This window comes from Vanessa atalanta, chromosome 24 (assembly GCF_905147765.1).
Source record: "Vanessa atalanta chromosome 24, ilVanAtal1.2, whole genome shotgun sequence".
NCBI classification, from domain to species: domain Eukaryota; kingdom Metazoa; phylum Arthropoda; class Insecta; order Lepidoptera; family Nymphalidae; genus Vanessa; species Vanessa atalanta.
The window spans coordinates 8,732,557-8,748,546 of NC_061894.1; the positions used below are offsets into that span (position 1 = coordinate 8,732,557).

The 15,990-nt window shown below is 34.2% G+C and overlaps 3 protein-coding genes across 4 annotated transcripts; 2 read left to right on the forward strand and 1 right to left on the reverse strand.

Annotated features, from left to right (window-relative positions):
• Positions 1-2,124: 2,124 nt before the first annotated feature.
• Positions 2,125-4,157, forward strand: LOC125073553 (the record flags this gene model as incomplete). The annotated part of the gene is made up of 4 exons (XM_047684414.1): positions 2,125-2,269; positions 3,219-3,345; positions 3,784-3,870; positions 4,148-4,157. Coding segments are annotated over exons 1-4 (369 nt in total), but the record flags the coding sequence as incomplete, so codon positions are not given.
• A 316-nt stretch (positions 4,158-4,473) lies between these two features.
• LOC125073572 (XK-related protein 6) lies at positions 4,474-11,781 on the forward strand. Of its 2 annotated transcripts, XM_047684439.1 has the most exons (6): positions 4,474-4,505; positions 4,780-5,023; positions 5,471-5,590; positions 7,507-7,694; positions 10,025-10,177; positions 10,945-11,781. In XM_047684439.1, exons 2-6 carry the CDS (start codon positions 4,788-4,790, stop codon positions 11,415-11,417), a joined length of 1,170 nt encoding a protein of 389 aa, XP_047540395.1. In that variant the 5' UTR covers positions 4,474-4,505; positions 4,780-4,787; the 3' UTR covers positions 11,418-11,781. The 2 variants fall into 2 exon arrangements, with proteins under 2 accessions (XP_047540395.1, XP_047540394.1); XM_047684438.1 differs by lacking the exon at positions 4,474-4,505 and having other exon boundaries at positions 4,669-5,023.
• Positions 11,782-13,665: 1,884 nt separating this feature from the next.
• Positions 13,666-15,789, reverse strand: LOC125073374 (actin-related protein 8). The gene has a single exon (XM_047684179.1). It carries the CDS (start codon positions 15,555-15,557, stop codon positions 13,866-13,868), a length of 1,692 nt encoding a protein of 563 aa, XP_047540135.1. The 5' UTR covers positions 15,558-15,789; the 3' UTR covers positions 13,666-13,865.
• Positions 15,790-15,990: the final 201 nt, after the last annotated feature.

Here is a 15,990-nt window from a genome sequence, read left to right on the forward strand (position 1 = left end):
GTAACACCTAGCATCTCTCCTTGGTAAACAGTATACATATACTCTCAAAAATAGCTTAGACCCATCTCAAGTCAAGCACCGTGCGCGCTCATCTTTTATTTAAATCAAATAGCGCAACCTCCTCGGCTTCCTTTCCTTTTCACTAAATCACTGCCACAGTGCAGGAAAGGAAGAGAAAAGATCAAAAATTATATCCACATAAACTCCTTTTTATGGTAACTCAATTCAAAACATTAAAAAATATACGACCATATGACGTATTTATTAAATTTTGTGTAAGACAAAATTATTATTTCGTTTTGTATTTTTAATTCAATAATATTTGTAATGAGGCATTTGCATGGAGTGAGAGATATCATAATAATTTTACTAGCGTTACTTTCCCTTAAAGAGGTAATTTCAATTCCTTTTTTTTGTATGTAACGTGATCACAATCCAATATTATAAAGTCTAATTTATTACAGCAATAATCATATTACTTATTTTTTTATATTCAGTGCACGAGAAATATATTCCAAAATATAGATGAAAAATATTATATAGTCTCAGAGGCGTACAGAGTAGCTAAGGACCTCTTTATCCAAGGTCGTACAAATTATGATAGTTTAAAAAACACATCCCTACACGTGATGGACACATTTTTAGACCTTGTGCACATTATGAACAATGAAATGTCCAAAGAGTTAAGAGGGGCCGTTATAAAATTTTATAAAATTAAATATTTTCACGATTTCACGAATTATGTGATAAGTTTGGAAGAGGTAAGTATGTTTTGATAAATTTTAGTCATAAATTATGTATAACTTTGGCAACATACTACCAAACCAATAAATTGATAATTTTATGTATCATTGCTAAATTGTCAGTGTAATCTAGATTATATATTTGAACTCTCTATATGCATATTTAATATTATAAGCGCATTTAGCATAGACCCTACTCACATAAAGCTGTCTACTGATAAATATACTAATAAGTTGTTTCGGCATATAGTAATAACATACAAGTCCTTATTAAAATAAAACTAGTTTTTAACGGATTTAATCGCGTATATTAATTATTTTAATATTAAAATAATTAATATACGCGATTAAATCCGTTAAAAACTAGTTTTATTTCAATGTGTAATAATCGCGAAAATCTAAGACAACATTAAGTCCATATTAGTTAAATCTCTTGACAACAACCAATGAGTTCTTTTGTCTGCCTAAGATTATTATAATTAAACAATGGGCGTAAACAAGCTACCAGTTCTTATACTATACTTATTATTAATACCTATTCTCAGGCGACAGACATGATAGATCATTGTCTTATCGAACCTGTGGAGAAAATAGAGAATATACGAAAACAGTTCCACAAAGTTATCAATAACTTCGAGGACATCAGACAATTTGACACGGTCAATAAATGCATTAACGAACTTCCGGATGAGGTGGCGGCTGCTCATTGTATCTTGCACCAAGCTGTCCTGTATGCTACTTTCTTTATATCTATTATTAATTTTATTATATTCGAAATTACTTAAGTGAGTTTTGATCACGTTTGTGTAATACAAAGATCTCCTGTCTATATCAAAAAGGTTAGTACTTGTTAGGTCCCTTGTGCATGTAGTTACACTGGCTCACACACCCTTCAAAGCGGATCACGACAGTACTACATGTAATAAAAGTATTGCTGCTTGGCAGTAGAGTATATGATGAGTGGGCCGTACCTACCCAGACGGGCTTGTATAAACCCATACCATCAAGTAAAGTTTTTGGAGTTTATGTTTCGTGTTGTGATAAAAGGATAAGCAGCTTTAATTCGATGGCGACGTAAGACGCAGTTCTCTAATTCTCTGCACAAACGTCTAACATTTTAATGATAAACGTGGCGTAGCATGAATACAAACATTAACCCTAAATTTAATAAATACACCTACCTTTTTGTTATTTTTGGTATCGTATTGTGACACTAGTAAAAATCAAGTGCCAATACGCTTATTTTGCTTTTTGAAAGCTATGTAGACCCTGTGAAAATTAATAACCTAACTATCCAATGGGTTTCGAACTAAAAGAAATATTATTCATCTTTTCTGCTTTCTGCTATTTGTTTTTTCTTCAATGCAGTTTCAATGAAACCATGCAGGAGAGCCTAATGTCCATTGTTGAAATAAAAACTAATCAACACGTCAGGAAAATGAACGCGTCCATTTACGAGGTGCAGAACTGCTTAAACAATTTAGTACCATATTTCTTTGAACAATTACTCGTCGAAACTTATACTGGTAAGTTGGCGTATGAGATGAAGTGGACACAAGCTTTGTTGTTTCTTTTAACAGGAATAATGCTAAATAAAATAAAATTGTTAGTTGATTCCGTAATCGCAGTGTTTAGAAATCTTCACGTCTGTAGTAATGAAATGTATTTCATGTTATAAGATTTAATTAGCATTAATTACTGTGAACATATACGATATATACATTTTAGAGAATTTAAAACTACTTAATATATTTCAAATTTATATCAATAAGATATAAGGGAATCAATTACGTCCCATACACAAAAGACGAAGACGGCAAGTTACCAGAAGACGACTGCATCATAGCCCGAATTGGTTGTAGGGGTACTGGTCCCTAACATATTTGTAGTTACTTCTTGATAAAATAACACTCGCTTGCTTGTCGGATCGGAATGAATTTTATTTAAAAATGTGTCAGTATATATATAAAAACTTAAAATAGAATTAACCAATAAGATAATTGTAATTTGTTCGTCCAAAGAAAACTTTCACATTTCTACCAATAAAAACTAATACAATTTGTAAATAATAAAAGTTAACATTCAGCCAATTAAAAGTTATACATTAATTATAATATAGTTATATTCGATTTTTCAACCGACGAATGACGAAAACTCAACTTTGTATCGTCCGAATTTTGGTGACAATCAAGTCAATCCTTATAAACGCTAACTTCTAGCCGGGCAAAACCTAAGCCTCTGAATAGAAGGGTCTAAACATAGTTTTAAGTCAATATTATATGGTCTTAAGGTATATTTTATATTTGTCTTTATAATCTGAAATAGATTTCATTCATGAATATATTTATTTCAGAATTCATAATAAATATAGTTGGTACCTACTATACTATATATCTACGTTAAAAAAATAATCTCGGTTTTCTTAACGAATAACAGAGTATAACTGTAATAATATACTATTATATTTTTATGTAGATAAATGTAAATTTCTGACGGTGATAAACTCTTCAATCGAAGATCTATTAAAAGATAAATGGCGAAACAATACAAATACACAGTTCCCTAAGAAATGGAGCCCTCTGGTTGGATTCTTAAAAGAGAAGTATTACCTCTTTCATTCTCTCTTAAACATTCCTTTATTCCTATAATTTCTCTTTCGAAATATCTATATCTATCATAATCTCTTTTTTTTAATAATTCCATTTCTGTGAGTTCTTCTGTTCTAGAAGACTATGTTTATCAAAATCAAAATATACTTTATTCAAGTAGGCTTTTACAAGCACTTTTGAAACGTCACGTAACAAACTATATTAAGTGAAGCTGCTACTTGCTATAAGTAGGGTCGAAACCAAATAACTCTGTAATAATATGATTTTGTATATATAAAATGAACAGCAAAACTCATGAACTGAATAGAAAAAATAAAACATTAGTTTTAATGTTATGGAAACATGCTTTTACATTTAAATTTATAAACTACAAAACAGTAAATGGTCTCTCGACCTATATAATGTAAAAAATCAACTTCGTTTTGTTTCAGATCCTTGTCAACGCTAAGGAATATACAGCAGTCTTTGTTTGTAACTCTATTATCTGCTAATTTAACGTCTTTGGATATTATTAAAGCGTTCTACTCTTAAAATGTTTATATATTTAAATTACTAAATCTAAAATTTATTTAATTATTTTAAGATATTATTTATTTATTAAATAATCTATCGTCATGCAAATACTTAATTATTTTTATTACAATATTAATTTGTTTTATTTTAGTAACATATTAAAATATGTTACTAAAATAAGGTATAACCTTTAAATATCACAAGCTGGGCAGGGCCGGATCTACCATATGGCTTTTTGGGCTTCAGCCCAGGGCCCCGTGAAAATAGACGATTATGCGAAAGAATTCATAAATTTATTAAATTAAATAGTTCGTATGGTTTGCAGGCCTTCAATTAATTTAATGCAAATCTACGTTCAGATATGTTTTAGTTGGGCCCTTAAGTACTTAGTTTATGGGGCTCTGGGCTACCAGGGCCCCCTTAACTTACGGTCCGACCCTGAAGCTGGGAGTTTGAATAAATATTTAACAAACATTAAAATGTTAGTTATGTAACTTTTTATACAACAATCATAACAAAAAATATAGTGGTTATATATTTATATTCTTTATCTATTTTCGAATATTTAAATCCGTATGAAACAAAAAACAAATCAGTGTGAAGTTATTCATATTTCCCTACAGACTGTTTAATAAATACTGTAAGTATTAAACTAATGGTCATTATTTTCGCTTTCCTTAAAAAATATTTTATGCATTTTTTTTCTATTGACTTTGTTATTGCTAAATTGATAACGTTTAATACTTGCAACATTATCGATGTGATAATGCTTTCAAATTCAAAATTTTCAAACTTCAGCCAATTGTCAAATAAACTAACAAACTTAACAAAGCGCTCGTCTGTTTTTGCGCGATGTATATATATTTTTTATTAATGAAAAAATATTCCTACCTCCTTTAAAATGCCGAAAGCAGCGCGGAAGATGCTTCAAAATGGATACTCTCACGATGAACCTGATCGGATACCGAATAACATCACAATTACAAACTTAGACATTATTATGTATGTTGTGGCTATCGTGGGTCATTTTGTGGATTTGGGGCTGGACATAAATGTAGCAGTGAGGTATTCTATATCAAGAAGGATGATGGAGTTTGGATGGACACTTGCGTTTATTCTTTTCCCAGCATTTGTTAATACAGCGGTCTCCATAAGAATGTAAGTTCAGTGATATTTACGAAAGATTCAAAATGACATCAGTGTTTGGCACCTTTATATGTTTCGTAAAACTGTTTTTCTGACTAATTTGATCATCAACTTAAATATCAATGACTAGCTACCCATCGCGGCTATAATAAGCTGTATACAACTTCTCGATTGAACAACAAACGAAAAGAAAAACTTTTAGTTTTATCCAGCTAGGAAAGTAGAAATCTCGGCTTTTTTCTATTATAATATGCATGTATTAACATATAAACTTCCCTCTTTATTAACTTAAATTGATGTAAACCCCATTAAAATCCATTGCATAGTATTAAAGATTGAAGCATACAGACGGGGTGAAAGGACTTGTTTAATACAATGTAGGTATACTACACAACTTCATATTTGTATGACTGAATATCTTTAAGGGTATATTCATTTTTATTTATAACATTGGTACAGGTATTCACAGGACAAGCAACAAGATTCAATATCGAATGAGTTTACAAAAAGACGATGGCTGAGGATTTTCATACTTGTATTACAAATGGCTCCCATTTTAAGATTCGCCGATGCCTTGATGTAAGTATATAACTCTGTAATTAGTATAAAAAAACACATTTTATTTATGTACAAGACAATCATTTTACCTTACTTAGTGGCTGGGCCTTGTGCAAGCTTCAAATAATTATCTATCACATATTCTAACACCAAACAGCAATACTGTTGTTGTGTTTTTAATGACATAATAAGTGAACCAGTGTCACTACAAGCACAAGGGGCATATGTTTCAGCACCCAAACTTAGTAGTACGCCGGTGGTATTGTTAGGAATGGTTAAAATTACTTATAATGCAAATATATTTGGGAAGTTGTGACCTCTACATTAACAGGTCCCATTAAAGCAAATGCAAGAACATGCAGAATGGGTTATGCAGCTGCTTGTATACTAATATTATATACTAAATAAGGTTTAAGTTTTATGTATATTGTTTTTATATGTCTTTCATTTAGACATTACAGAAGTACATACAGTGGCGTAGCTAGGTGGACAAGGGCCCCGGAGCATAGAAAAAGAAATGGGCCCTCACCCCCTCTTTAACTTATATTGCACTTCAAAATTATAGATAGGAATAAAAATAGGATACAGGATACATTGAGATGAACTTATCATTAGTAGGCTAAATCCATATGTCATCTCTATTCAAAGCTTAGGTTAGAGGGCCCCCTGAGCTCCGGGGCCCTGGTGCACTGCACCACCTGGCCCTACGATAGCTACGCCACTGAGTACATATCTATATTAGTACATATTTCTCTTTGTACTTAATTTCAGTACATAATATTATTATTATATACACAGAAATTGTAATGTTATTGTCGCTTTATCAATAATGAGTCATTCGAGGAAATAACAATATTTACAACATTAATAAAAAGGCATTTTTATCAGTATTTCAACATCGTTGTGATGTTCCGCTGGTTGCAGTGTGGTCTATCTACTTGGTTTTGCAATAACGGTTTGAGGTTTTAAATGTTTCAATGACATAGTGTCTATCTAAGTAGATAGCAATAACATATACATAATTTCACTGCTATATGAATATTTATATACATATAAAAAAATTGGAGTGTCTGATTGTAATATAAAAATAACAAAATTTTAACTAAATGCATATGAATGTATACACGGTACATATACCAAAATATCATATTTGTAAATTTTTGTCTGTCTGTTTGTTCCGTCTAATCTCTGCAATGGCTGGACCGATTTTGACAGGATTTTCTCTGACAGATAGCTTATGCAAAAAGGAGTAACTTAGGCTGCAACAATAACTTTTTGGTTAAATTCAAACGCGCACGATGTCGTGGGCACAGCTAGTATATTAAGCTAAGCTTTGAAAAGGACCGCCAACTCGCCAACTCCTAAAGTTAGAAAACGTCGATGCTGCTCACAAGACTTTTTTTTTCCTGTCTATAATTTTGAAGGGCATTATAAGTTAAAGAGGGGGTGAGGGGCCGATTATTTTCCTATGCAATGCGGCCCTCGGTCTCCTATCTACGCCACTGATTTCGTGTTTTGTTTAATAAATCGACATCCCTATTTTTATTAAAGTAAAATATATAACCTCACCCATTCCTTACAATGCACAATAATAGAATAAATTGTCTCAATGGTCTAGCCAAGCTTATAAGGTAATTAAACTACTGAGATCCTAACACCAGGTTGAGCATGGGGATGTGGGCAAGGTCAGTGAACGTGGAAAGCTTCGTCTTGCGACTGAACTGTTGTCATGTTTAACGTTCCATCGGCTTATAAGGTTTGCGTACACATTAGATGCCTCGCGTAGTTGGCTAATTTTTCTCGAGAATGACGCTGTGGTCATCGGTCACGGAAAGTGCCATTGACTTACTCCTCAGTGATATAATGTCATGGGTTTCATCAATCAAGCCCTTCGGATGCTAATAGCAAGATGAAATTTAATAATGGTTAATTTTAAGCTATGCGATCAAGTCGAGACGGGCTGAACGAAAGAAGGACCCAACGTCACAGCGCGTGTATTACGGCCTGATGCTCAAGGAGGACTCTGACGCTGCACTGCTAAGGATATTTGAGTGCTTTCTCGAGGCAGCACCGCAGCAAGTTCTTCAGACAAGCTTACTGCTGCGGCAGTATGACCACTTAGCAGGTTTGTACGGAGCAGGTGTGTCACGCTAACTATGAGAATTAGACGTTTTATCTTTTAATCCTATTAATAAATATTGAAGTCGTATTGTTTAAAGTAACAGGCTGTTATGACCCCCTACTGGATCAATGTCTGAAGGAAAAGGTTTGGTGTTTATCTCACGCAGCTCAATTGCGGAATTGTTGTTAAAAATAAAAATCACGAAAAACTATAAAGTATAATTCATGACTTAATACCAACCCGCATTGGTCCAAAATATGCTCCAAAACCTTCTCAAAGGGAGATGTCTTTGCCAGCTGTGGGACATTTACAGGTTGATAATATGTGTGTGTGTTTGTGTGTGTGTGTGAAAACAGTAGGAGGATCTTGAACTCGGAATAAGTATAGCTTACAGTAAGGCAGATGAGAGTATAGTTGTATCTTTACAACACGTCTGTTTCCGTTATTTTAACAAATTTTTTGTTTACCACCGAAAATGCAGTTAATAACGGTTGATTCCACTGCGACCTGTAAAGATTAAGGTAGTGTTTTCGTTGTGTTTTTAGACATTACACGTAAACGTTAATAAAATAAGTAACTTAATTGTTTATATTTCAAATAAATACGTTTAATATCTGCTGTTTATGTTATAGTTGTTGGTTAAATTATATGTTTTGACACAGGATTTAGATTGAATGGTCTGAAAAGTAAGTAGATAAAACCCATCATAATAGGCAAATATACAATTTTATATGATACTAGCTGCATTAGCATCAGCATTAGCAGCCCGTAAATGTCCCACTGCTGGGATAAAGACCTCCTCTCCCTTTGAGGAGAAGGTTTGGAGCATATTCCTAAACGCTGCTCCAATGCGGATTGGCGGAATGTGTGAAAACACATGTGGCAGAATTTCGTTGAAATTAGACACATGCAGGTTTCCTCACGATGTTTTCCTTCACCGCCGAGCACAAGATGAATTATAAACACAAATTAAGCACATGAAAATTCAGTGGTGCCTGCCTGGGTTTGAACCCGAAATCATCGGTTAAGATGCACGCGTTCTAACCGCTGGGCCATCTCGGCTCCCGATACTACTGAACCCGCGTCTTTACCCGCGCGTAATTTTTAAAACTACCTTCTCCTTCCATTGGACTCAGTCGCCATATCAAATTTCATCTAAATCCGTTCACCGGTTTAAGCCATTTAAACTTTCGCGTTTATAATATTAATATAGATAAATATATTTTTTTGTTTTTCTGCTCATTTTACTCGATCGGTTAATTTAAATGAATCCCTCATTGCAGTACAGTCACTTGACAGTCAACTTACTATAATTTAATTCCGTAATGAGGAAATCTTCTAGTAACTAGTAAAGTTACTTGGTGATAGGGCTTTGTGTAAGTCCGTCTGGGTAGGTACCATCCAATCATTAGATATTGTACAGCCAAATAACAGTACTCCGTGTTGTTGTAGTTCCGGTTAGAAGGGTGAGTGAGCCAGTGTAATCACAGGCACACGGGACATAACATCTTAGTTCCCAAGGTTGGTGGCGCATAGGTGATGTAAGGAATGGTTAATATTTCTTAGAGCGCCTTTGTCTATGGATGGTGGTAACCATCCATACCATCAGGTGGCCCATTTGCTCGTCCGCCAACCAATGCCATAAAAAAAACAAACTTGATCGTACTTGTATTGACAACGATATTGTTAATATACTTTTACAAGCACTTACCTAAAGCTACTACCGGTTCGGAATATAGATTCTACCTATTATTCTAGAGTAACTCAGTAATAATTCTTTTCCAAAATTTGAAATACATTGTACACGTTAGTTAAATACATATAATACCTGCTTAAAAGTCAAGTATTAACTCCAGACTATTAATGTCACTTAGAACAAGTGACCATTATTAAATGTGTATATATAAATTCCTGTTAGTTCTGGTGACCGTCGAGCAGTTCCCTCGTTGGGTGCGAATCCTGAGTACAGAAGCTATATCATAGTATTACTTATAAATTATTTATTGCGACTGCTGTTTATAAATCACTAGTTGTCGCCTGCGTCTTCCCTCGCATTTTAGGGATTGGTTGTTAAGTTTTAGGTATCATTTTTTTTTATAAGCGTAGATTAGATGACCTCCGTGGTCGCGTAGTGTGTACACCGAGTCGATTTAAAAAAAAAATCATTAATTTTCTATGCTGTCTTGGGTCTGGGTGTATGTGGTACCGTCGTGCTTAGCTACTTACATTGGGGTCAGAGTAATGTACGTGATGTTGTCCATTATTATAAAAGAAATTTATAATATAGATATGTCAATTCCCTTCCATTAAGTCAATATTATATATGATTCCAGTGCACCAGGTGCTGTCGATATGCTCGTCGGTGGTGGGCATGGGGTGGTGCCTGGCGGCCTACCAGCGAGCGGTGCGCTTCGCCCAGCAGGACAAGGACAACATGAGCTGGCCCGGAACTGTCCTGCAGACGGCCTGGCACTTTCTCGTTACATGTGAGTCGATAATTTATACTGAAATTACTTGACTGACTGAAATGACGCGACATTGTTAATCGAATCTCTTGGTGCTTTTTTTTTTTTTTAAACTATATTATTTTATACTAATACTAGCTGAACCTGCGGCTTTACCCGCGCGGAATTTTTAAAACACAAACTTACAACCCCCATTTAACCCCTTAGGTGTGGAGTTTCGTAAAATCCGTTCTTAGCTAATAAGTCTACACCCTATAAGGAACCTACGTGCCAAATTTCAAGTTTGTATGTGTTGTAGTTTCTGAGATTTCGTGATTAATCAGTAAGTCGTATTTCGCTTTTTTATATATAGATTAAAAGGGGTTAGAATTTGTCTGTTTGTATGTGTGGGGAGATTTGCGGAAATTATGACCCAATTCTAAATTTTTTTTTCACTAGTAGGAAGCTACTCTTCCGGAGCGCTATAGGAAATAAATTATATTAATATCGCACTAGCTGAACCTGCGAAATTGATAGAACTCTACCTATAGCAAAAAAAGCCTATATCCTTTTCCGGGACTCGAAACTATCTCCATACCAAATCGCATTTAAATCGGTTCAGCCGTTTAATTGTGAAGAGGTAAGAGTTACTTTCGTATTTATAATATTAGTATAGATAATTTTCTTTGTTAATAAACTGCCTCTATCCGTTCGACAGTTTTTGATTTTATTGCGTGCAGACAGACAGACAGATCAGATTAAAAAATGTAGTGATAGACAGTTACATTAATTTTGATTGTTTTTTCCAGTAAGTCGCGTGATCTCCATATCAATAATCGCGCACCTGTACCCGCACTGGACCGTCGTCGCCTGCGCCGCCCACATCCTGGTCATGACGACGTGGCTGCAGTTCTTCGACCGGTCTCCGTTCTGCTCGCACAACAAGTTGGGTGAGGTGGCCTTCTCCTTCGCGCTCGGCTCTGTGTATCTCTTCACGTACATCCTGCCCGTGGAGGGCAAGACGAGGTATCGTTACTCGGTATACTATTCACTGTGCTTCTTGCAAAATTTGGCATGTTCGGTCATATGGTACGTGTATTCGGATGAGGTGACCGGTGCAGCTGTTTACTTCTATCCGGTCTTGGTGCTCAGTGTGGTCCCCTATGTGATGGGCATAATGTTCATGATCTTGTATTATGCAGTCTTTCATCCGAAGACCAGTACGATATCAGATGTGACCGTTGCATTTAAATCCGATCGAGAGATGGCTGAAATTAGCTAACGATAACTAAATTGTTATATAATTGAGCTGTGAGTATTTTGTACTGTTAAGTAGAATTTGGTGCATTTTATTATTCTTAGGAGTAAGAATTCATGTGTTCTAACTGATGCCAATAATTATTTCATGAAAATTGTTGAACAAATTTGTTATTACTAAGTTCCCTTTCTGATGTATGTAGCTTAATAGGATAGGGATAGCGCTCTAGCTTTTTATCAGGTGTGCCCAGCGGAGTTGACTGAATTTGCAGGTGTTCTCGCTTTATAAGTATCCCATAAACAGTTTTGTGGAATAAACTCCAAAACTTTTATCTGAGCCTTTAATGTGAAATAGAAATAAACGCAGAAGCCATCCCTACCACGCAGTCCTATAAATCAAGAGATATTTATGGAATATAATATTTCGCTTAAAATTTAATTAGCATACTTGGGCCCCCAATCACCGCAAGCCAAAGGGTCGGCACTTGACGACATTTATAGTACGACTCACATCAAACATGTTGATTGAACGCATTGCATTACATGTTATGCGCGTTCAATGCAAATTAGGACTTAAAATATTGTGTAGACATTTTAATTTGATGCGGGTATGAGTGGTACTTATTACTTTTGTTAAATTAGTTGGATTGGAGATTGAATTCAACCGAATCAGTCAATATAAGTTTTTATGTTTATAGAAGTTTTTACTCAATATAATTATGTATTTTTCTAAATAACAATATTGTTGATATTGCCATAATAATTTTATATTTAAATGTAAACAAAAGACTGGTTACATAGTTTTAATCGATCGTGTTTTTTTTATTGTATTTACAAAGCTTTGCGTCGAATTTTTTGTATGAAGTCTATTCAACGAAGTCTTACAAATTGATATAAATCATTAGACACCATTGTTATTGAATAATGTTAAGACAATTAATAAAAATGAAGAGAACACTTTCGAATGGCAACACTAGAGTGAGCAAGAGCTGCGTTTCGCTCTTAATCTTTTTGATACGATTTCATTAATACATAGTTACAATGGATCCTGATACTATTTAAAAGATTTTTTTGTAAGACTTCTTTTGTAATAGACTATTTATTACATACATATGTTATGGGAGAAGTATATAGAAGATATATGTAGTTGTACTTTAGTATTTTTTTGTCTATCTTAAAGACAATAAGAATCCATCTTTTACAAATAACGATTTAATTAACAATGTACAAATTTAGTAGTACAAATTAACCATGTTAATAACTTAAATATGATATTTAAATAATTACTGTACATATCATGATAGCATAGAGCTTAGGCCAGGATGAAGCAACAAAGAAGGTAAATCGACAAGATTAATCAAGATTCACTAGTAAAAAAAAACTTGATTAAATACGTTGAAAAAAAAGGTGTCATTTCTTTTTAACTACATATTCTGTGTACTTCTACCGTAACTACTTATGGATAATAATATTATTTCTTACTTCTGCAGTTTTATATACGAATCTCATGAAAGTTTTCACTAAATGAACTCTTGAAAGTAGGTACCTCAAGAATATTTTTTAATAAATTTTAATACTATTTATTATTGTGTTTTATTTGCAATATTCATTAATTGATTTTATCACATTACATTCATTAACACATTTATTTTAATTTACTTATATATTCATCAAATACATTTGTATTTTTTATTATTCTTTTGCCCTATATAAAATATTTTCTGCGTTTCATAAGGTTTTCTAGTCGAGAATGCTTTTAGCATTAAAACCGCCTTTCGTACACTTTTATATATTGTGTGTTGGTGCTTAGTAAGCGAGTCATTAAATATATTTTTATTGTGGCTTTTATTTGTGCCTAGAGTGCACCGATTATTTCGCCAATGTCACATGCGATGGAGATTGAACGGTACAGTCGAGATTACAGGCTCAATTTAATTTTTTAATCTTTGTAGGCATTATATTATCCAGATACTACATATACCTAAGATTTTCATTAATTAAATTTACATTAATATAACGAAATATTTCGTCACCGCCAGATGCAGCTAATAAAATTAATAGTAGGTACCTATTTCTAACAAAACATCGTAACCCGCATTGCCGGATTAGGCAATTAGTGGTGATTCTCGCTACCTTAATTAGGTTAGATTAACCCAATCTTGAACCAAGTTTCGGCAGAGTTGAGACTGTCAACGACACGAGCTGCCCCGAATAATAAAAAACAAGATATGATATTATTAAAAACCGAATATAATTATTCACAAAAACCATATACAACAGAAAAACTAAGTTACAATACCAGTATTCCAGTCTTGAGTCTTGTCAAATTTTTTTAGAGCTGTGACATGTGATGTGTGTTTTGGCGGGTAAATAACAGACGAGTAAAATACTTAATAAAGATTGTTTACTGACTAAAACAGACAATTCCAACATTTATTTATAACTTTTATATATAGATCTTATATTTATTATGTTACCATATAAATGGAGCGCGTTCTCTCAATATTTTCAACCCATATCTATTCCATTCGCTCTGATTTATCCAGAGTTCTATTGCGGATTCCAAACAAGACATGACTGCTGCTCCTTTCCAAACAGTACTTGCTGGATCAATATCCTTTGGAGACGTCACTATTTCTAACTGTTCAGTCTTATATGTGTAGGGAATTTGGAGAGCTAATCTATTTTGCAGCCATAAATTAAGTCCGTGAACTTTAACCCCACCTCCGACAATCAAAATACTACTGTACATCTTTCGTTTCAGCTCTTCACTAGTGCAACGATCTATACTTTGTAATATTGCTGCATCTAAGCTTAGAACTTGCCCTGGGGCTAATGATACAATATCTCCAGGGCCTCCTTCTAATGTATCCACTACAATATCTTCATCGGGATTGGCAGCAGGTTGATTTTCATTTGTCGCCTCAAATTGTTGGCTTTCATTAGCGCTTGGATCAGCAGTCTCACGTTTTCTACCAGTCTCCCTTAAAAATTCCGCATCGAAAGGGTCTTCTGCATCACTGGGCTGTCGATTCTGAATCTTTGTTGTTTTCTGACCAGTAATTTTAAGCAGATCTGTATAAAATAAAGAAAGTGGTGATATTATACATTCATCACCCACTTGCAAGGTATATTTGTTTACTACATCACCAGGGTGATCAACTAGGAAGGTTTTCTCTTGTGGTCCACACACATCTAAGTTTACATGACAAAAGTCTTGATAGAGATTACGCATAAGAATGACATCTCTCGGAACATTCTCATTCCAGTTTTTATAAGGAAAAGCACTTTTATGGAACATCCAAGATAATGCTTGACACACATCTCCAGCACCATAGTCCATTCTTAATCTGGTGGTCTTATGAGAAATACCATCTTCAACACATGAAATGGCAGTTTTTTGGTCACCAATATCTACAACACATGCCGAGCCTATTCCAGCTCCAAATGTTGCACCTACACTTTCCTGCAGAAGGAAACAGTGTCCAAACCCTAAATCCTTTAGTAACAAGGAAGTTAAGTATTTTAAATGACTTCTAGAGTATATATCGGGTATGAGCAATACACATCGATACTTAACAAGTTCTATAAGAGGTATGTCCAACTTGTATTCAATAATGGAACTCCAAATAGTATACAAATCATTTAGAACTGATGAAATAGAACCACCAACTTCTGAGTGCAAGTTGAAATCACCTCTTCGGAACGGAAAATGTATGTTATAAGGCAGCTCAGGATCGATGTCGAGTACCAAGTCCCCAATAACGATCTCACACTGTACTTGCGGCCAAGGTTCTCCATCGTTTTCCGTTTCCGGCAATGATCTGCGGTTAAAAGCCGCTATTTGTTGCGGTGGCGTCGCATATCGCCTGGCTCCATTTGATTGCATACACGACTGAAGTGTGTGCGATATTTGTAGCCGACATTCTTCTAATTCTTCAATGAGTTCCTTCGTTTTTGGTACACTAGGAGGTACGAAAGGATCACGGTATATTTTACCCCCAGGTCGACGTTTTCTTGCGATGCAGTGGAGTTGTTTGACTGGGACTAAGTCGGAAGCTCGTCCTATCCTTACATAGAGTGACCCCGGATGGATCACAATAATCCTATTGGAAGGAAACTGTTGGAACTGTTCAGGACCGGGATCATGAGTCGGCACACTCATTTGTAAGGAGTTATTACGAATATATTACAAAATAAACTTCCTAAAATTGGTTAGTAACTTGCAGGTTCTTTAATATTGTGAGACAAATTGTTTTTAAAAATTCCGGCTATATTATAAACATAACCTAAAACTGACATATGTCATGTCTTATATTCTGTCACAGACTGCACTAATAAACAAAACAATGTTTAAAATGTTATCTAATTTCATCGTCAGTAGAAGGTGAATGTTTCGATGGTAAAAAAATATCCAATAATATCAATCAACATCAGTGGTGTCAGTTAACAGACTGTAGTGTTATTTTTATGTTTTAGGTATGTAACATTATAACGAAGATTATGAAAAAAGATCTTTTAACATTTGTATTCTACCTACATTATTTTATATAAAAAGATCTCTAAAAAATAAAGATATTTAATAAAGATTTCTCATA

Bases quoted from the DNA above. Each gene is read 5' to 3' on its own strand.
- LOC125073572 (XM_047684438.1), top strand. From the start codon at position 4,767: ATGCCGAAAGCAGCGCGGAAGATGCTTCAAAATGGATACTCTCACGAT. The intron at 5,024-5,470 runs GTAAGTTCAGTG...ACATTGGTACAG, and splicing joins ACAGCGGTCTCCATAAGAAT to GTATTCACAGGACAAGCAAC. The intron at 7,695-10,024 runs GTTTGTACGGAG...ATATGATTCCAG, and splicing joins GCAGTATGACCACTTAGCAG to TGCACCAGGTGCTGTCGATA.
- LOC125073374 (XM_047684179.1), bottom strand. From the start codon at position 15,557: ATGAGTGTGCCGACTCATGATCCCGGTCCTGAACAGTTCCAACAGTTT.